Source organism: Antechinus flavipes, chromosome X (genome assembly GCF_016432865.1).
Source record: "Antechinus flavipes isolate AdamAnt ecotype Samford, QLD, Australia chromosome X, AdamAnt_v2, whole genome shotgun sequence".
In the NCBI taxonomy this organism is placed as follows: Eukaryota; Metazoa; Chordata; class Mammalia; order Dasyuromorphia; family Dasyuridae; genus Antechinus; species Antechinus flavipes.
In genome coordinates, this window is record NC_067404.1 from 82,640,263 (window position 1) to 82,662,601 (window position 22,339).

The 22,339-nt window shown below is 41.9% G+C and overlaps 1 protein-coding gene across 1 annotated transcript; it reads right to left on the reverse strand.

The window, feature by feature from the left end:
- Positions 1-70: 70 nt before the first annotated feature.
- GCNA (germ cell nuclear acidic peptidase) lies at positions 71-22,319 on the reverse strand. The gene is made up of 10 exons (XM_051968442.1): positions 18,896-22,319; positions 14,516-14,567; positions 10,772-10,818; positions 10,305-10,356; positions 10,147-10,214; positions 9,031-9,184; positions 3,640-3,778; positions 3,328-3,469; positions 903-1,107; positions 71-687 (listed from the first exon to the last, which is right to left on the reverse strand). The coding sequence occupies exons 1-10, from the start codon at positions 18,936-18,938 to the stop codon at positions 411-413; spliced, it is 1,179 nt and encodes a 392-aa protein (XP_051824402.1). The 5' UTR covers positions 18,939-22,319; the 3' UTR covers positions 71-410.
- Between the last annotated feature and the right edge of the window lie 20 nt (positions 22,320-22,339).

Here is a 22,339-nt window from a genome sequence, read left to right on the forward strand (position 1 = left end):
CAGGGAGAGGTAGGGAGGGATCCCACAAGAGTGGAGTGCCAGCTGCCGCCACCCAAACAAGAGACTTGGGTGAGGCCGTAAAAACTTTTATTCTTCACAATAAAATCAAATACTTGGTATTTAATTTTTGTGTAAGAAAGAAAATTCAACACAGAAATAACAGACTAAAATTTTACATTAAAACATTCCTCCCAAAATGCCCCCCACAGCGGCCTCCCTGTTTTGGGTTCCCTCCTCCCCCCCTTCCCCCTCCAGCTCCTCCCTCAGAGGGAGTAAAGCTAGACTTCACAGTGGTGTTCCTTGGGCAGTGATGGGAAATCACTGCTTAAAGGCATGGGATTCTAAAAGCAGCAGTAAAATTGATTCCAAACATTTCAACATAACTTAAACCTTATCTAAAAGTAACCTATCTAAACAGTGCTGCCTGAAGCATGGCCAGAGCCCTGGCTCCCAGATCCCCCACCTTCCCGGCCTCCCTTCTTCTTCGCAGGCCCTTTTGAGGGCGACTCAATCTTGGCCTTCTTAGGAGGTGGACGTCTTCTCACGCGGGAATCGATGGGAATGGCCTGCGTGACTTTAGACAAGTTAATGTTCATGTTCTGATTGGGTGGGAGCAGGCGTAGGTGCCCGTGGCACAGAGAACACATCGCACGGCTGGTATTCACCGACTTAGAATGGCGGCCAATCCTAAAGTGGAAAAACACGGACTCAGATCGCGGGAACGAAGGTGAGCGCTGCGCTGTTTGCCACAGGAGGAGGGGCACCCATGGGGGGAGGGAGGGAGGAGAAAACTGAGAAACTGGGTTTAGTCTCGGACCCCAGCGGTCTAAGGGAAACGCTAAAGACGGGCCTGTGGGCAAAAGGCCTTGAGAAGGAAGGGGAGGGCGGAGGGACTGCGTTACCTGGCTTCACAGCAAGAACATTCGTAGATAAACTTATAGTGAATCTCATAAGTATGACAGCGTTTCACCACAGGCAATTCAGGGTGCACCAATGCAGATCTTTGGGCATAGACCCTCCAAAAGGGACCGTGACAGTCTCTGATGCCGTGGAACAGCCAAGTAGCCCCATGGCACAATTCATGGATCAGGGTGTCCCGGAGCCGGTCTGGAAAAGAAAGAGGAAGAGAGCTCATGAGCACCTGAACCGTTCCCCTTGAGGCCCAGAACTCACAAAAGCCCCAACCTTTCTCCCCCAGCAGACAGGCACTTTCTCCATATAGACACAGGAGCCACATTTTCCTTTCACAGGATGGAAAAACAGCATTTCCTCCACTCCAACTCACCCCCTCTGAGAGAGACAAGCTTAGATTCAAACAGAGCAGCAAGCATTTACTAAACACCAACTGTGTACATGGCACCAGGGATACAAAGGCAAAATCAATCAATTTCAACTGTCAAGGAACTCATTTTCCAGGACTGGGCCAGCACCATAGGGTCACATGAAGAGGAGCAGACAGCAACGGGTGGCCCCAGAGACAAAAATGGCTCGGGGGAAGGAGCCCTGGGAGCTGACTCCATCAGACAGGGGAAGGCAAGACCCTAGCTAAGACTAGGCCTTTGCTTCTGGATGTTCTTTCACCCCATCCTGAGGCCTTCTCCAATGGCAGTTGGCCCCAGCTTCTGTTGGCCCTCTTCCCAAGGGACTTTTACGGGTCAGGGAAGGGACAGCTGCCTCCTGACTAGGCTTTAACATCTTCTCCTCCCCGTGTGAAGGCACTTGTGGGGGTCTCCAAAGATGCATCATCACGATGCCACAAGGTCAGTAGTCGAGGGAGGGCTTCAACTGACTCCTGGATCGCTCACTCTTAGCTGCCTCTTCCAACCACTACTTCTGACCTCTCTCTGCTGCTGATTTACAACTGACTTATCCTGCTTTTCCTTCAGCTGACCTTACAGGGGACCCCCTTGCCAGCACTGGCTATGTTTTCCTCTAATTCACCAGCCATGGTAGAATCGGAATATTCCTTCCTTCCCCCTCCCCACCTCTCTACCAGCACTCACTCGGGAGAGTGATTATCTTTTGAGCCTCAGGTTCTAATCTGACCCCTTAACCAGACCTAAACTCACTGAGTTCAATATATACCTTCCAGTCTTGTCCCCAGCTGAGGGGCACCCAGACTGAGACTCTTTTCAAACTAATTTCCCAGGAGCTCTTCCCCCCACCCCCCCATCTCTGCCCTTCCTTTATCTTTTCCTTTGCTTTAAACCTGTTCATAAAGCAACTCTCTGCTTTATCTCTGCCACTTCTCGGGTTTTAACCCAGGTTATCACTCTTGTATAGGCTCTGCTCTGCCCCCTCTTGACTCTATCTTGACTCCCCTTGGTGAACCAGCTCCACACTCGAGTCTTACTGTTAATGTCAGCCCAACTTACTACCCCCACCCTCTCTTTTCCCACTATTCATTCGTGTACTACTGAACGGAGGCTGGAGGAAATCCCCCAAGCCTCCTGCCTGGGAGCCCCAAGACGTTGTTGCCAGCACTGCAACAAAACAAACTTTTGCCCTCTTTCCCATTCCCAGCTCAGCCCACCTTCTTGAACAGGGGGCCCTCATTGTCCTCCCATTCTCTCCCTAACTTGACCTGACTACTAGCTATCCTACCTAACTTCCCTTCTCCTTGAAACCACAATTCTGAACAGGGGGCCTCTACTTCCTTTCTTCTCACTTAATTCTAAAGACTTCTTCCTCTCCTCCCCCCCCCAATGAGCTAGCTTGTGGCCCCCATCATTCAAAAACTTCTGGTAACTCTCCAAAGTTACCAAAGGTCCTTGAAGGACTATGAACAGAAGCTTTTACATGTGATCCTGGAGTTGACTAAATAGAGGGAGGGTGGCAAAGACCTGTGTTTCAGGAAGGGCACTTTGGCAGCTGAGTGGGGAGGGCCTCGAGGCAGGCAGTCGCCCCCCACTCCCCCCCCCCCCGGGGTTCATCCACGAGCGAGGTGATTAAGGCTGGAATTGGCAGTATCTTTGCCAAGAAAACCTCAAATGGGATCACTAAGAGTGAAGCTTGGACATACATGACTGAAACTACTAAACAATGAGTCCTAGGCTATGGCAGCAGGGGGCCTGATGGGAGATAACGAGGGCCCAGGCCAAGGTGGTAATGACAGACCTGAAAAAGGGTATGCTGAAGGGACTTCCCTAAGGAAGAAGGGACAGGCCTTAGTTACTAACTGGACATAAGAAAGGAGAGTGGGCGGTGTCCAAATGATTCCAATTTCAAGCCGACATGCCCAGCTGAAGTGGGCAGGCGGGACTTGAAGAATTGGTGTCACCTTGGGAAAAGTTTTCAGTGCATACGCTGCACGTTTCGCTCTCTTACCTGCAGAGTCGCAGACTTTCTCAGACAGCTCGATCTGGACACTCCGTCCTGCTTGGGAACCCCCCTTTTTGCCAGAAAAATGGCAGTAGCCTGCTGTAGTCCGCATCTTGTTATTCCAGTTGATGGTCATTTTTTCTGGTAACTAAGGGCAAAGAACACATGAAAAGGAGTCAGAAGCTTGATGGGCCTCCCTGTCCTGACAGCAGAAAGCTTGCCACCCACCTGGGTGGGGCTGCCCAGTATCTAATCCATCTGTATGCACCCGCCCCATTCTGGACCTCCCATGGTCTTTTGCCAACTGACCCACTTTACCTGTTTGTCAAATATTGTATCATTAAAGAAGTGATAGAGCTTCCAAGTCAGCTCCGTCTTTTTCCATTGAAAGTATCTCACATATTCGCATGTCGGATTTGACAGGTCAGCCAAGAAGCAACCGGCTACACGGCACATCCTGTAGAGACAGAGCTCAGATCGGCCCATAGAGTTCAAGTGACCGAAAGCCTTCAATCCCTCCCTTTACCAGTTAAGGATGCACATTGTCCCAGTCATGCACATCTGAAAGCAGCCCTTGGCTTCTCCCTTGCTTTCACACCCCTGACAGCTCAGAAGAAACACTTAATAAATAATCATCCAAATGGATCAAAGGCAGAACGAAATGTTTCTTTTGAAGATATGGCCAATGTAGGAATTTTGCTCGACTATGTATGTTTGGTACGTGGGTTTTGTTTTTTCTTCCCCACTGTGGAAAGGGGGAAAGGATAGGCAGAGGTGGAAAAGAGAGAGCGAGCTGATTTTTAGTGAAAGAAAATTAAGTCAAATTTGAAAAAACAAAACCAAAAGGATCGGTCTAATATTTGAAAAGAGAAGTCAGTACAAAAGTATAGCTAGACCATTTGCTGGGTGATCTGTATTAACAGGGTGTTACCAAAGTCTTAGTAGTATTCTTAGCTTTTTGAACACCCTTCTGGGATATACCCACATTAAAATTCTTTATAAAAACATAAAGAAATGATTACAGTATGCCAACTCAAACCTGGATTTCCATTCAACTTGATAAGCATTTATGTCCTTAGAAAGAGCCGATCAACCTTTGGCCAGTTCCATCACTTCCTTATCGATAGACTAATACCCCCACCAACTAGATCTCAGAATTCGATCAATGCGCCCAACTGAAGTGACGCCCATTCTGTCGCCAAGCATCATGGTAAATGCTGGGGCTACACCAAAAAGCAAAAACAGGGTCCCTGTTCTCACAGCCTGATGAAAGAGCCAGTGGCATACGTATGCAATCAGTAGCCACTTGGTAAACTGAAGTCAAAGAACCAAAAACAAGGACAATCTCAGACAATGTAGTCAAAACTTTCCAACCTGATATGCCAGAGGTCCCACGTAGCACTAGGCACTTCAAACAGCCACCATGATGTCAAAGCAGAGGAGCTGGGTTCTGGTCTCTTCCATTTTAAGATCTGAGATCACAGATTTAGAGCTGGAAGGGGCCTCAGAGACCATCAAGTCCAAGCCCTTCATTTTAGAGCTGAGGAAACCGAGGCACTGAGCAATTAAATGAGTTGCCCAAACTATTAAATGTTTGAGGCAAAATTCAAACTCTGACCTTTCTGACTCCAAAATCAGCCCTCCAAGCCCATTTAAAGCAGTGACTTGCCCAGTCACAGAGGGAGTTAAATGGCAGGGAAAGGCTTCTGAACTCAGTGGCTCTAACTCTCCAGATTTCTTTCCCAACCATTGACCAGAGGCCTTCCCCCTCTGAAGATCCCTCCTGCCCAGGGCCTTGTCCTTTGCTCAGTCAATTCCTCCCAGGCCAATGTTCACTATTTCATTCCTCTCCAGTATTCCTTCCTGACACTCCCTTCCCCCATCATAACAACCACCCTTATTTTTCAACTTCCTCTGATGTTTTGCTTTTCCCCCATTAAAATAGAAACTCCTTACTATGCCCAAAAAGCTATCAAACTGTGCACACCCTTTGATCCAGCAGTGAGTCTATCCCTAGGAGATCATAAAAAAAGAGAAAAGGACCCACTTTTGCAAAACTGTAGCAGCCCCTTTTGTAGTGGCAAGGACCTGGAAACAGAGTGGATGCCCATCAGTTGGAGAGTGGTTGAATAAGTGATGATCTATGAATGTAATGGAATATTACTGTTCTGCAAGAAATGACACAAGCAGGCTGATTTTAGGAAGGCCTCGAGAGACTTACATGAGCTGATGCTAAGTGAAGGGAGTAGAACCAAGAGACCCTTGCATGTGGTAACAGCAGCATTGTGTGATGACCCACTGTGATGGACTTGGCTCTTCTCAACAATGAGGTCCAATAGACTTGAGATGGAAAATACCATCCATGTCTAGAGAGAGAACTAGGGAGACTAAATGTGGATCAAAGCACAGTCTTTTCACCTTTGTTTGCTTTGTTTTTCCTCTTGTAGTTCCCCCCCTTTGGGTCTGACTTTTCTTGCACAACATCTCAAATTTGGAAAAGTAAAATTCTATAGAATCAAAAAAATTAAATACAAACTCCTTGAAGAGAGAAACTGACTTCACTTCTACTTGTAAACCCCAGCACTTGATATAGTGACTGGCACATAGTAGACACTTACTTGTTGACCCAAATCCAATGATCTTTCTCTACTGCAGAGGTGGTTGACCAAACCAGATTAAAACACAATTGGGAAATATTGAACAAAATAAAAATGCAACACAACATAGAAAGTTTGAATTGGTGTTTTCTTTTTTCTTTTTTTTTTTTTTTACGTCAACAGGCAGCCCACAGGGATCCTTTTTGCTCTGCCAACGATCCTCCCAAGGGTCTCAGAGTCCTCGTCGGGTCCACTTCTGAATCTATGACCGTACTCTAGTCTATTGGCACATTCCTAGAGAAGACTTGGGTTGTGCTCTCCAGCTTATGTTCCTAGGAAGCCGCCAATGGGTTCAAGTCCTTGGATTCAAACAGGCCCTTTCTGATAGTGCAGCCAGAACTCCAAAGGAGAAGGAAGCAAGGGAGGGGGCCAGGCAGAACATGACGGGGAGAGCGGGCCTACTTCCCTGAAAACTTCCCTTCTGTGCTTGTGCTCCATTTTTAAGGTAAGTTCACCAAAAAAGCAGTCAAGCTATTTTCATTGTGTGTCTTTTCCGTTCTCGGTCAGCGCGCGCATTCAAAAAATTGTTCGTGAGAGCTTATGAGATGCCCGGCACTGCATTCAGCATTGGGACGCAAAGAAAGGCCCCTGCCCCTGAGAAGCTCAAATTCTACTGGGGGAGACATTATGCAAATACTGAGAAAGACTGAAAGAGATAGAAAGGAGTCAAGCTATAAAGAGAGCTTTAAACGCCAAAGAAAATTTTCTATCTATCCTGAAGTCACTGGAGTGAAATAGGGGGGTGATCTGGCCAGACCTGCACGTTAGGAAAAGCAATTTGGCAGCTAAGTGGAAGATGGATTGGAGAGACTCTTGAGGCAGGGAGAGCAGCATGAGGTGACGAGGAGTGGTACCAGGATGGCAGCTACGTGAGCAGATAGGAGACGCGTATGGGAGACACTGGCAGAGTAGCATCAATTTGCCTAGACAACAGCCTGGGTGACTGGGAGAATGGTGATGCCCTCGACTGGAAGAGGGAAGACTGGGGATAAAGATAAGTTCTGTTTTGGACGTGCTCAGTTTGAGATTCCTAAAAGACAACCAAGTCAAGATGATCAAAAGGCAAGATTGATCCAAGACAAAGCTTAGGAAGAGGGAGCCACCTGCGATGAGATGAGAACCGAGTCAATGGGAGCTGATGAGGTAACCAAGGGCGATGGTATAGAGTAGTGGGGTCAAACTCCTATCCAAAAATGGGGGCCACTTATCTGTACTAAAGAATCCCCGTGGGCCTGCTTGGTGACTTGGTTTTCAAATGTAATATTAGCTATGTTTCATTCTATATTTAATTTCATTCTAATTTAATTTCCCAATCACATGTTAATCTAGCCCCTGGGGAAGTGGCAGGAGGTAATGTTGGAGAGCTCTTGCTATAGAGGAAGTGGGTCCAAGACACCTTTGGTCAGTGTTCATGACCTGGAAGAAGATTCAGTAAATGATACGGAGGAGAGGGTAATTGGTGTCTGAGAAGGGAGTTAATAGGGATACACGTTTCCACTGTCTCTGAAGACAATTTCGGTTCATGGGAGGGGCTTCCTCCCCAGAGGTCAAGGAAGACTGAAAAGAAGCCACTGGATTTAGTCACCTTTTCTAAATTTTCATCTGGACATTGGTGGGTGATCTGGATCCAGAGCTGAGACGGGTTGCTAGGAGGGACTGAAAGCTGACACAGCCCTGGGGGTCCTAGACAGCAAAGCCCCGCCTATGAGCAGAAGTGGTCTTCAGGGCCAGTGGAACGTGTATCCCTATTAACTCCCATGCAAGACAACTCACAGTGTTAGGCACACAGTGATGGCACCCAACCATCTCAGCCCCACATCACTTACAGAGCATTTTTAAGACCTCCTGTTGACTAAAAGCTTAGAGAGCTGACAAAAGTACAGAGTGAAGAGTCGCGGCACTAACTTTCAGTTTTCATTGGCTCTCAGAAAGATAAGAGTTGCCATCGTAAAGAAGGTCACGATAGAAAAGAAATATGAGCACCTAGGCCTATGAACTTGACCCCATTCTTTACAGCCTCCTGAGGGGCCAGAGTTTCACCTTTAGTCTCCCTTCCTTTCTCCAAATTTTCACCATCCTTCAGGAACCAAGTTTAAAAGCTCCCCCAGTCCTTCCTTGACTTCAGGCCACTGTGATTTCTAGTTCTTCTTCACTACCATGTCTGCTACTCTTCTGCAGAGATCTGAAAGCTGGGCTAGGACTGTCTCTCTAAGGCCCGTGTTATTTGGTCACTCACTCACATACTGACTCCTACTGGGCTCTGAGATCCTTTAGGGTAGGAACCATATAGCAGATTTCTGTAAATAGCATGAAACTTGGCCCAGAGAAGGTCTTTAATTACTCAATAAACACTGGTTGAATTAAGTTAAATAGAACAAATCTTGGGGGGAAAAGCTGAAAAGATCCCAGAAAAGGATGAACAATCCCAATTATAGTATAAGGGAGTCGGGGCAGTAAAAGCCTGTGATTTTAACAGAAAACCTTTAACCACAAACTACCTGAGATGAGGGAAGTAGCAAATATGATCAAAAGGCAAATGGGGTCTTCAATTCCTTCTATGATACCTGCCAAAGGAGTATTTTTTGCCCCAAACTCAAATTTTGGAAAACAATTTGAAACATGTCTGCAAACACGAACCTACGAGTATATGCAAACTGGGCCTTGAAGCCCTGAATCCTTTCCCCTCGAGCACTCTATCTGCCCACATCAGAGGCACCAATAGGCCCCCACAGTGAGTATCACAATTTCAACAGGAACAATCTTGTGGATGACATTAAGCCTACAGACTGACAAAGGAGGGCAAGAAGGGGAAAGGGAAGGGCCTAATCCACACTGAGGTCTCCTTACCCAATACCTCTCATTTTGGATTTAATTATACATATCTTTGCATTGTCATTTGGCTCCTGTGTAGTTCCATTTTCTTTCCTCCACTAGACCATAAGATCTAAGCAGAGACTGTGCCTTAGATTGCTGTGCTTCACATTTCCCATAATACCCAACATACGCTGGGCCAAGGACATACCAACGACTTGGATCACGATCAATCACATACCTTCTTCGGCTCTGCAGATCAATTGGTGTGAGCAAAATAGTTGGTAGGGCAGGCCTCGGCCCTGGAATGCCTGAAGATCCAGGCTTTGGATCATCAAAATCATCATCAACACAGATTAGCATATCCTCAGAAGGACTCTTGCAGGTTTTGTTCCCTAAAAAGCACAAACAAAATGGACTTGAAAATACTGCGTGTAAAGGATATCTGAAGAGAGAAGAGTAAACTAACTTGCATCCAAACAATAGGCCACCAGCACCAAGGAAAGCCTAGAAGTTCAACCTGGAAACACCCATAAGCAAATCTAGAAGGTGCCAAGATTTGTATTCAAAAGCATCTCGATTAGACTTAGGACTTGAAGAGATCTCAGAAGCTATTTATTCTACCAGTCCCCTCTTCCCCCATCTTTGAGATGGGGAAGTGAGGCTCAGGGAGAGAAAGTGAGTGGGAGATCACACACAGGACTTTAGATTTTAAGCTGGAAAGGTCCTCATTTACCAATGAAGAAATGGATTCAATTTCTATGAACAAAAGCTGTTATCTAATAGATGGTTAAAGGACATTATCTAGCAAGCAATCTGCAAAGGAAGAAGTCCAAACTATCAACAAATATGAACCATACGGGAAAAAAGTACTTCAAATCACAAATAATCAGAAAGAGACAAATTAAAGCAACTCTCAGGTTTCATATCACACCCATCAGATCGGAAAAGATGACCAACATCAAAGAAAGGAGAAAGGGATCCATAAATTCAAAAATATCTAGAGTAGCTTTTTGTTATAGCAAAAAAAACCTGGAAACTGAGGAAACACCTATCAAATTAAGAACAACTTAACAAATTATGGTATGTGAATGTAATGGATGAAAATTGCATCAGAAGACATGGCAAAGGAGAGTTTCAGAGACCTGGGAAGACTTGTTTGGGGTACAGCACAACAGCTACACAGATATATATGCTGTGCAGCCACGGGGGCAGAGGATAATAGAGAAGCCCCGGTACTTTCCCACAAGGTGGCACTGGTGATACTCTTGTGAAGCTCTGTCTGATTAAGGACCTCAACCCTTTCTGCCCCTGTTCTAAGCCGAGTATGTCAAAGAATGGTGTAGGGAACACTTACCTTTAGGATTCTCCCCAGACTCTTTTTTTCCAGATGACTCATGAACAGAGCTAGTACTTGCTTCACTTCTGCAAGACAGGACAGAGAATTGGTTAAGACAAAGAAAGGAGGGCATGTTGTCCATTTTAAAAAGTCCTCTCCATAATTCTCATACTCACTGGTCATTTCTTTTCTCCCCAGAAGAGATCTTTGGAATAACTTGAGACAACACTTAATCGTAAAGAAGGAAACATTAGGCATTAGAAAGCAGGTTACATTTAAAAAGTGACAGATTAGTAAAAAGGGGCTATATAATAGCCAAAGAACCCTGGCACTGGAGAAGCCACATGGCCCAGCTTGTGTAAAGCTATCTAGCGAGTACTTTCCTCAGGAAAAGCAGAAGGAAAGTAAGGGAAGGAACTCGGGAGCTAAAAGTACAGCTACACCAGGGAAAGCCACTTACTTCAGAATGCCTCAATCCTAACACATAAGAGCAATAAGGTTTCTAACACTTCACTGACTGAACTGGGGTGACTAACCTGAAGTCAGTTAGTTCATGCTGAATCTTTCCACATGGCAGCTCAACCTGATCTACAACCATATCCTCCGAAATGTCAATTAAGAGTTTGGAATAGGCTCTACTTACCCTTTTCAAATTCTTCGTCGCTGCTAGAATCCAAAATTATGAGCGGTCTACAAAGATAAAAGGGAGGTATTAAAAAGAGTATTTATCTAACTTCCAAGGCCACCAGCATCATATGCATGCAAATGAATTATAAGCACCACTGTACTGTGTCTGGAAATAAAGATTTCTTGGGCTTTAAACATTATGATTAACACTATGATAGGAGAGGCTAAAGAAATGAGAAGCCCAATCAAGCTTCCTCAGTCCATTAAAGTTTTAAAAATTGGTTTTATGATCCAGGAATATAACTAAATTAGAAATTGAAATCTGAATATGGACAAAGAGAGCACAAGCAGGGAGTTTGGAGGGCATCATTTACATACTTGTGAAAACCAAAAGAATATACACCAAGAGTGCAGGGGCAACCTTTTCTCTCCAAGCTTCTTCAGAGGGTAGTTTGTGACAGACAGAAAAATCTTGTTCACCATGAAGTAGCAGACTGTCATGGTATCACACATTGGGACAAGAACCTGGAAAGAAACTTAGAAATCTTCTGCTTTAGATGAGTAAACTAAGGCTGGGTGAGGGAATCAAGGGAACTACAACAGCAAGTAGGTAACTGTGGGAACGCGGCTCAATTCTATAGTCAGCTCAGTTTCCTTTCTATTCGATTATGAGTCTAGTTCAGTTTCTATCTTGTAAGAAAACTATTCAACCGTGGAAATCGTGAGATTTTATTATAGTATCTGAACCTAGCCCTAACAAGGCTGGGAACCGGGACCATCTCTACCAATTGGTTAGAGAATCTTAACTAAAGACCTAGGTCACACTGACCAGAAACTCAGTCAGATCTGAAGACTGATATAGTTAATTTTCTCAGAGTTGTGTACCTCAAACAACCCAGATATCTTATCTGAAAACTGGCCCCATACTGGTTAATCATTGTTTCCATGTTTCTTTGATTAAACACAGATATTTGGGGGTGGGAGGTAGGTGCCAGAACACCTCTTCCCGCTACAATAGCTGTTTACAGTACCCCGAACACTTAAGAAGTCAGCCACTTGGCCCCACAATCTCCCCCTCCAAATGCATTTTGTAGACAGCCAGTTTGCCAGAGTCAACAGGCATTTACTATATGTCTTCTATGTATCAAGAAGTATGCTAATATATACCAAGGTAAAAATACTATCCCTTCCTTCAAGGAGCTCACATTCTTCTTCTTCTTCTTTTTTTTAATGCTATTTCCCCCCCCCAATTATATGTAAAGACAATTTTTAACATTCATTTTTAAAAATTTCAATCCTAAAAAACAAATGGTTCAAAGAACAAATCATAGAAACAATTTCATTAAAGAAAATGACAACAACAATAAGACAACATACCAAAATTTATGGGATACAGTTGTGTAAAGCTATCAATTTTAGGGGAAATTTTATATCTCTAATTGCTTATATCAATAAGATAGAGAAAAGGCAGACCAATGAATTGGACAGTGCAAATTAAGAAAAGAACAAATTAAAAATCCCCAATTAAACACCAAATTAGAAATCCTGAAAATTAAAGGAGAAATTAATAAAACTGAAAGAAAACCATTGAAATAATAAATAAAACTGGAAGCTGGTTTTATGAAAAAAAAAAAAAAAGAAGAAGAAAATAATGCTATTGGTTAATTTGACTAAAAAGAAAAAAACCAAATTACTAGAATCAAAAATATAAGGGAATGAATTCACCATCAATGAAGAGGAAATTAAGACAATTTTTAAGAGCTATTTTGCCCAATTATACGCCAGTAAATTTGACAATCTAAATAAAATGTATGAATATCTACAAAAATATAAATTACCTAGATTAACAGAAGAAAAAACAAATACTTAGGTAACCCCACTTTAGAAATAGAAATTGAACAAACCATCGATGAACTTCCTAAGAAAAAATCCTGCGAAGACGAACCTAGGAACTATATGAACACAATTATAAAATACTTTTCACACAAATTATATCAGCTCTAAACAACTGGAAAACGTATTAATTGCTCAGGGGTAAGCTTAGTCATTATAATTGACATAATAAATGACAATTCTACCTAAATTTAATCTATTTATTTAGGGCCATACCAATCAAACTATCAAAAAATCATTTTATAGAACTAGGGGAAAAAACAATTCATCTGGAAGAACAAAAGCTCAAGGATATCAAAGGAAACCAATGGAGGGAGGGAAGAGAAAGAGGTGGTCTAAACATACCAAATCTCAAATTGTATTATAAAGCGGTAATTATCAAAACAATCTGTTACTGAATACAGACTGAAGCATGCTATTTTTCACTTCTTTTTTTTCCTTTTGAGTCTTGTACAAAATGACTATATGGAAATGTTTTAGGTAATGGGGTGTGTGTGTGTGTGTGTGTGTGTATACATACACACACACATATATATACACACATATATACACACATATATATATGTGTATGTATGTATATATATATACATACACACATATATATGTGTATATATATATACATACACATATATATACACATATATATGTGTATGTGTATATATATATACATACACATATATATGTATATATATGTGTATGTGTGTGTGTATGTATATATATATATATATATATATATATATATATATATATATATATGTATGTATATATATATATATATATAAAATCTATCTGGTTGCTTATCTGGGGAGGGCAGGGCAGAGAGTCAGTTACTGAAATGTTATGAACCCCAGGTTCTCCCATGAGCAAAGCTGGATACCCCCAGGCGTCCTGCTTACTTACAAAATAGTTTTGGGTCTCAAAATAAGTCATTATCAAGCACTTGGTAACTCTTAACAAGCTCAAGGAAAGCCAGCTAGCATCATCATCAACAGTTTTCCTAGAAATAAGAAGCCTGGGGTCTACTAATTGTCCCTTCAGGAGTAAATCTTTTTCAATGGAATTGACTCCTGGTATTAATTTACAGTTAAATAGTTCATGTTCTGTGTATGCAGATACCATGTGGGAGATAATTAACAACTTCTGTTCCAAAGTCTCAATCCTCTTCAATGAAATTTAGATTAGGGGGAGTTTTAAACTGATGAGATAAAAGTCCCCAAAGTACAGTCCTTAATGGACTGACAATAACTTGGAAAGTTCCTGCAGAATGTCCCAATCATCTGCCCTTGACCCTAAATTATCTGACATGTTTTATCAATAACTTAGAATGAATTCAAAAATCTCTACAAATGTCAGATGAGAGAATGAAAGATCCATATCTTTTTTGGACAGATTTGCTTCCTAACCATTCAGAGACTGAAAGATCAGTATCGCTCCAGAGTATGAAATGGCTATCGTAAAAGCTTAAATTGAGAGGCTGCTTAATGAGGGAGACAGGAGGCCTATAGTTCTCTCCCTCTTAAGACATCTGGAATACTGAGTTCAGTTGTGGAACTCACTTTTAGGAGACATTGGTAAGCTGCAGAGGCTGGAAAGCCAGAAGGAAAATGGGCCTCCTTCTGGTCTTGGGACTGCTTAGGCTAGTGATTAAGATTTACCTGCCTAAAACCTCAATTTATGAGCATGTCAACAAAATGGCAATTAAGCAAATTAGGAGATAATAAATTTGAAAACAATGTTAGCAGGTGGTTGAGAGAATTGCCTAGCTAACCACATGCTGGCCATAAAATATTTGTCCCATCAACCATTCAGGTGAAGTGTTGAAATTCACTTTCAAATTCAACAATATGTATTCCTTATCTACACTTACGGTGTGACCCTGTTTTTCTTCTCTTCTTGCTTTCTCCTTGGAAAATTAGATTCTGTAGGAAAAAGATAGGACACATCTTGTTTTAGATGGGGATGGAAAGGCACAGGGAGCAAGCAAGGGCCTCAGGCCATCTCTTTATTGGGGACCTCTCGATCATATCCCAATCCCTTATTTTCATGATCCCTACTCATTGACAAACTGGCAGTCATTAATATAAAAAGGAACTTCTGGGCCACATTCTCACTCTCCCCACCTCAAATGACCAGGAAGCCCACTAAAGGGACATGTGAGTTGTAATCAATTTGCACTGACAGTGTTAACAGAAGATCTAAGATGTTGACAACTTCAGGCAAACAGAAAAGTAGTTTGCTGCTACTTTAAAAACTCTGGCAGCAAACAGCCTGCTTTTGGTCATAGGGTGTCAGACTTCTGGGGGCCCTGATAGTAAAAACTGTCACTTAACCTTTTCCTGGATCACAAAAGAGAAATGGTGTGTGTGAATTGGAAAATAAGCAAATGGTGATTCAGTTTTACTGAAAGATTAGAGAATCTCATAAACTAAACTTATCAATTTAAAAAATCTAAACATTAATTAAAATAATTAGTTAATTGCCCAATTAATTGACTCAAAACTAATTAAATATTTAATCACCTAATCAATTCAGATACTTAATTAAAATATTGGTTGATCACCTAATTAATTTAATTCAAAATTGCAATTAAAATAATCACATAAGTAATTCAGATGGTTAAATTATTAGCTGATCACCTATTTTTTCAAATTGCAATTAAATAACTAATCATATAATTAATTCAGATAATTAATTAAATATCAGCTGATCACCTAATTAATTTATTTCAAATTATAATTAAATTAACTAATCACCTAATTAATCTAGATAATTAAAATATTAGCTGACCACCTAACCAATCTATTTCAGAATTTTTAATTAAATTAGTTAATCAACTAATTAATTAAGACAATTAGTTAATTGCTTTGTTGATTTAGACAATTAGTTTTGGTTAATCAGATAATTGATTACATTGTTAGTCGGCCACCAAATTAATTTGCCTGATTAGCCGCATCAATTAGAATGTTGCCTAATTAACCTAATTTAAATAATTAATTAGTCAATTGCCTAATTTGCATAATTAATTAATTTGCATATATTTGAATATTTAATGAGCTAATTTGCATAATTAAGTGATCCGCTAATTAATTAGCTAAGATTAGGCATGGAGATAACATTTTGAGTAAGAAAGGTTTAAATGTTAAAATTGGAATCGTGACTAAATTTTATGAGACTTCATTTTTAGGATAGATTCTGTTCTATCTCACTTTTTCAGAACTGTCTTGTTTTCTCCCTAAAACAAAAGGGAAACTTATTTCAGGGAACAGGAGGGGAAGCTAGAACCCTACCTGAGGAGCTACAACAGCTTAGGGGCACAATAAACTGAACAACTAAATGAAGGTGGGAAGTTTATTTCATCAGCCTTGCAAAACATTTTATAATGTTTTGAAAATGTAATTTAGGAAATCAGGTATTTCCACCTTTGCTAGAGAATTAAGGGGAAACTACAGCTAAGGCTATTTGGTTATTACTTATGAAAATTCTAAGATTATTAACAGAGTTATTGTCATCACGTTAAACCTAAAATTTGTGATTACTGTGTGTGGAATCAAGAGTTCACCTTCAAGTATGTGGGTGTACAGTTACTTGGGGGGTACCTGAGGGTGTGGGGGAAAAGGAGGAAGAAAAATTTGTAACACAAGGTTTTGCAAGGGTGAGTGTTGAAAACTATCTTTGCGAATATTTTGAAAATAAAGAGCTATTATTCAAAAAAAAATCCATTACAGCAAACAAAATATATTACTATATCTAGCCCTAAGCTATTAGTAGAATTTGCTATTAGAGATAAAATCTCTTGGGACTTTAACTGATAATGTTTTGAATTTGGATATGACTGTCTGATGGATCATTAAGTCAGTAACCCACCATTCTAGAGAAATGCCCTTGGGAGTGCTGTAGTACCACAAAGCTAGCTATCAGATAACAATCTGTTGGCCAGTAATAACGAAGTTTCTGAGACAATTTAAGCCATAGAATTCAACCATGCAATGCAATTCCACCTCTAACCCATAGAATTCAATACCAGACCATTCCTCAACTTCACTTCTAAGCCATAAAATGAGCAGATCAGTGACATGAAGCACCTGATCTTTTTCCTAGTTCTTTGCTAAATCCTTTGGAACTTAGCCCGCTTTAATGGGCATTACAATTACAATATTATGATATAGATATGTACAAATTATATAATAAACTTTGCCCCTTGACTTAGAGATGGCTTTGAGCCTGCAAATTCTTTTGAGACAACTTGCAACACTGATTTAAAACCCCAACCATTTCAGGGTCCCCCTTGACCCCCAATAATACCACTACTAAGGCACACAGAGAACTGAGAAGTGGCTAAATTGAGGAATGGCTAAACAATGTTTTGTTTAGCTAATTACAAATAATTACAAAAACAAAAAATATCTAAACAAATAATTTTGTAACTAAATCCCAGAATTATCAGATCAAGGAGAAAATACTGCAAGCAGCCAGAAACAATTCAAATATCAAGGAGCCACAATCAGGATTACCCAGGACCTAGCAGCCTCCATTTTAAAGTAGCTAAGGGCCTGGAATAAGATATTCCGGAAGGAAAAGGAGATTGGACTACAGGCAAGAATTAAAATACCCAGCAAAATTATGCATTATCTTTTAGATACTGCTAGAAAAACAAGAAATTAAAAACTCCCCATAAAATACCAAATTTGAAATTATGAAAAGGGGAGATTAGTAAAATTGAAAGTAACGAAAATATTGAAGTAACAAGCAAAACTACAAGTTGGTTTTATGAAAACAACAACAACAAAATAAACCTTTCCTTAATTTGATTACAAGGGGAAAAAAATCAAATTGCTAGTATCAAAAACGAAAAGGGTGAACTTTCCCCCAATGAAGAGGAAATTAGAGCAATAATTAGGAGTTATTTTGCCCAAATGTATGCCAATAATTCTGACAATCTAAGTAAAATGGAAGAATGCTTATAAAAATATAAGAGTGCCAAATTAACAGAGGAAATAAATTACCTAAAATTATTATTTAAATATAAAAATTTTAGAAAAAGAATCGAACAAGTTAATTATTCATCAATAACAAATAATTAAAGCTAATTAATCGGTCCCCTATGAAAACATCTCCAGGGCCAGTTGGATTTACAGGTGAATTCTACCAAACATCTTTAATTAATTCCAATACTATGTAAATTATTTAGAAAAACACGAAAAGAAGGTGTCCTGACAATTTCTTTTATGACTAGATTATGAAGCTGATTAGCTAAACCAGGGAGGGCCAAAACTTAGAAAATTATAGACCAATTTACCTAATGAATACTGACATAAAAATCTTAAAATATTAGCTAAGAGATTATATCACCAGGATAATACACCATGACCAAAGAGGGTTTTTTGGTTTTGTTTTGAACTAGGAATGCAGGGCTGGTTCAACATTAGGAAAACTAGTAGAATAACGACTATATCAACAACCAAACAATAACAATAACCAAACTATGATTATCTCAACAGACGCAGAAAAAAGCATTTGACAAAATCCAATACCCATTCAAATTTTAAAAAAACTAGAACATAGGAATAAATGGCGTTTTACTTAAAATGATCAGTAGCACCTTTCTAAAACCATCAGCAAACAGACCTGAATTTCCACCCCTCATTACATAGCCAATACCGGTCCCCAAGGAGCTTACATTCTTAACTTTCTTTACTATCTTACTAGAGATAACCTCCACCTTTGATGTCCTCGTGGACCACCCAAATAAACGCCCATTCATTTCTCAAAGCCTGTTTTTTTTTGGTCCCCGTTTGGATCCCCAACACTTAGCACGCTACCTGGCTAAAATAGGCGCTTATAAACGTTTATTACCGGTTTGTTGGGGACCAGTCAATAACGTTGGGACAAACGAACACTACACTAAGGCGGCATGAAAAAAAAAAAAAAAAAAAAAAAAGGCGGCAGGACCCAACCGCCAAACCAAAACCCTGCCTCAGGGCTATCCCGGGACCCTAGGGAACCAGGAAAGGAAGGAGACCCCACTGAGGACGCGGCCCAAAGGCGACGCCAGCCGACGCCAGCTCAACCCATTTCACCCCATCTCTCTGCCCTGGGCTCCCTCCAAATGTTTCTCCACCCACCGCCTAGGCCCCACCTTTTCTCTCCTTCCTCCCCCAGTCAGGTAGGGACCGCCCCAAGTACACGAAAGGATAGCCTGCCCCTATCCCCGTCCCCACCCACGTCCCCGCCCCGTTCCCCTACTCACCAGGGGTGATGTCCTCGGTTTCTCGTCTGAAAACCCGTGCCATGGCCCGGCGAGGTGCGCCGGCCCGGACACCGAGAACCGACTACCGGCTGCCTCGGAGACGCGCTGGACAACACTGGTTTCCTCAGCTACGGCGCGTCATCGCGTTCGAATTTTGGCGCGACGTAGTGCGACGCCCTTTCCACTTCCGGCGCAGCTAGTGGTTGTCTTTCTCGCGGGCGGCTCTTTTGAATTTGGCGCCGGCGCGAGACCGACGCCACTTCCGGCGGCGCTGTGGGCTGGCCCCAATTCCGGTACTTCTTCGAGTCTCCTTCCTGTTGGAACTCTGGCCCCGCCCCCTTCGCTCTGGGACTCCCTCTAGGTTCCAGGGCGGGGGAGACAGGGCCAAGCCTTCCACCTTAGCTTCCGCCTCCTCGTGCCTGCTGTTTTTTCCACTTCCGTTCGAACCAATCCAGGAAATACTTAAGCGCACAATTTTCAAGGCGGTCCCTGCCTTCTGCTAAGGGCAGAAGGGAGCCAGCCGTCAGTTCAATCACGACCCTGCGGACAAGAGGATGGGGGAAAGGGGGGAAGGGTCCGGGCGGGAAAATCGGACCAGGGTGGAAGCTCTGTGGGGGAGGGGCGGAGTGAGGAAGGCCCTAAATGGAACTGGTCTCAGTAGAGAGCCTTAAATGGCGGATTGAGCAAGCAGTCAAGCCCCCAGGGAGAAGTACGGAGGGAGGGGCCGTTGTAAATTACTTAGAGCGAAAGTGAAACCGGATGCAGCCGAAAAATGGAAAGAGATGATCGGCCAAAAAAAGCCTGTGTGAAAGTTAGCTCGGCCAATGGGAGTTTATGGGAGTATTTCAAGTAACCCTTCTTGTAGTTTCATTTCCTGTTAAAAGTTTCCAAACTCAAAATAATTAAAATACTTTATAAACCTTACAGCTTTTTTTCCTATTATGGTAGATGCGTGGGTGCTACGAAATGAGTCTTTTCCACTAACACGGCTGCCGCCATCACATCCTACCAAAAAAAAAAAAAAAAAAGTCTTTATTTTTAGATTGTACCATCTGCTTTGTACAGTTACCAATATAAAATTCCATTTAATGTCTCATAGTGAGCTCCCTGAGCTCCACTTTCACAGCCTGATTGCCTCCTCCAATGTACCACCAAGCTAGGATGGCTACTTGGTTCTCGAAGGATGCATCGGCAGGAAAAAAAAAAAAAAGCGCCGAGCCTTTGGGTTCTAAAAGGTAGGGGAAAAACGCTGACCAAGTTGAACTTAAAGAAACCAAATTCAAAACGTTTGAGAGTCTCACAATAAAAAAATAAAAAGGGGGGGGGGGGAGGAGAAAGGAACAAAAGGCTTGACTAGAAGGGAACATGGCCTCCAAGAATTGTCGTCCAGTTTATGTAAATATGACTTCAGGCAGGGGTTTAGTGGCCGGCCTAAGGAAAATATGAATATACGGGTATATCGATTCCGACCCATGAAAATTGTGTCTTTGGTCTTTTTTCCAAGCCGAAAAGATGTCTGCTCAGGAATAGAACCTAACTTTGAGACATTAGCCCAGCCCCTGGCTGGGCGATCAGCTTAAAGTGTGAGTGGAGAAGTCAGAAGTCACTACCCATAGAAGGCCTGGGCCATGACAAAAATTGCTTACAAGAAACAATACATAGACGCTGATAAATTAAGAAGCAGACTTTGCAGATGCTACAAAGCACTGTTGCTGCCTTTATTCCCCTCGGTTGCTTTAGAGATGAGGAATCCAAAAGCCAGGTTTTGCAACTATTTTGCTGGAAGCTCTATTGAGTTAAAAAAAATTATTATTTTTTATTACAGCTTTTTATTTTCAAAAAAACGCATGGATAATTTTTCAACATTCACCCTTGCAAAACCTTGTGTTCCAAATTTTCCCCTCCCTCTCCTAGATGGCAAGTAATCCAATATATGTTTAACATGTTAACATGTGTTAAATCCAATACATGTATACCCATTTATAACATGTATCATGCTACACAAGAAAAATGAAATCAAACCGGAAAAAAAAGAGAAAATGAAATGCAAGCAACAACAAAAAGAATGAAAATTATGTTGTGAGCCCCACTCAGTTGCCACAGTCCTCTCTGGATGCAGATGGCTCTCTTCATCAAAAGGTCATTGGAATTGGCCCGGATCATCTTAATTGTTGGAAAGAACTACTTCCATCAGAATTGATCATCCTCTAATCTTGTTGCCATGTACAGTGATCTCCTTGTCCTGCTCACTTCCCTCAGCATCAGCTCCTGCAAGTCTCTCCAAGTCTCTCCAGGTCTCTTTGAAATCTTCTTGCTGATTGTTTTTTAATAGAACAATATTCCATAACCTTTACATACCATAACTCATTCAGCCATTCCCCAACTGATGGGCATCCACTCAGTTTCCAGGTCCTTGCCACCACATTTTTGCACATGTGGGACCCTTTTTCTCCTTTGTGATCTCTTTGGGATCTAAGCCATCTACCGATACATTTTTAATAACAGGTTAACCACATACATCTCCCTTCTAAGGGTGGCAGTGTGCCAAGAGTAGCTCAAAGGGAACACAGAAGCAGATTAACCTAGCAGGGAAGCTGTATCAGAGGAAGTAAGGAATTTCGATCAGTGAAGGACACTCGGTGCAGACTGGTCTTTAAAAAACTGGAAATTAAGCCCGTTAGTCTAATTAGTTGTCCTAAGCAGGAGTAGCCCTATTGATTTGCCTCCTGCCCACTCCATCTCCATTCTTCCCAACAGGGGTATGAAGTTTCAATTCCCACTTTTCCTTTCTCTGTTAATAAAAAGAGCTACTGATATCAGCATGAGGACACTCTAATGAACTCCTTAAGGGCAGGGCTCAGCTTGTGCCTCTTTTTCTCTCTTCAGAACTAAGCACAGAATTTTGCGTATTTTGTTCAGTCATTTCTGACTCTTCATGACCCCAGCCAGGCACCTTCTTTCCCACCCTTCTCCAGCATCCTTTTCTTTGTCTCTCCCTCTCCACCCCTCCACCCCCTCCCTTAGATTGAAAGCTCCTGGAGAGCAGGGAATGTTTTTATTTAGGCACAGTGCCTGGCATGTATTAGGTGCTTAATAACCTGAGCAAGAAGAAGCACAGTGGAGAAAGGACTGGCCTTGGTGTCTCAAATTTAAGCTTACTAGCTTTGTGACCCTGGACAAGTCACTAACCTCTGAATGCCTCCTTCCTTATCAAATCAGTAAAATAAGGATAAGGGCACCAAGCACAGAGGGTTGCTACAGAAGCATTAGTCACTATCACCATCGTGATTACAGCTGGAATGAAGGAAAATCAGAATCCGAACCAGAGGATCAAGGTGACTTCTCATTTAAAATTCTTCAGCTGTCTCAAGGCAGTTAGAGCAGGAGACAGGATAGCTAAGTCATACTTACTTAACCCCTCCCCACCCCACCCCCCACGACTCT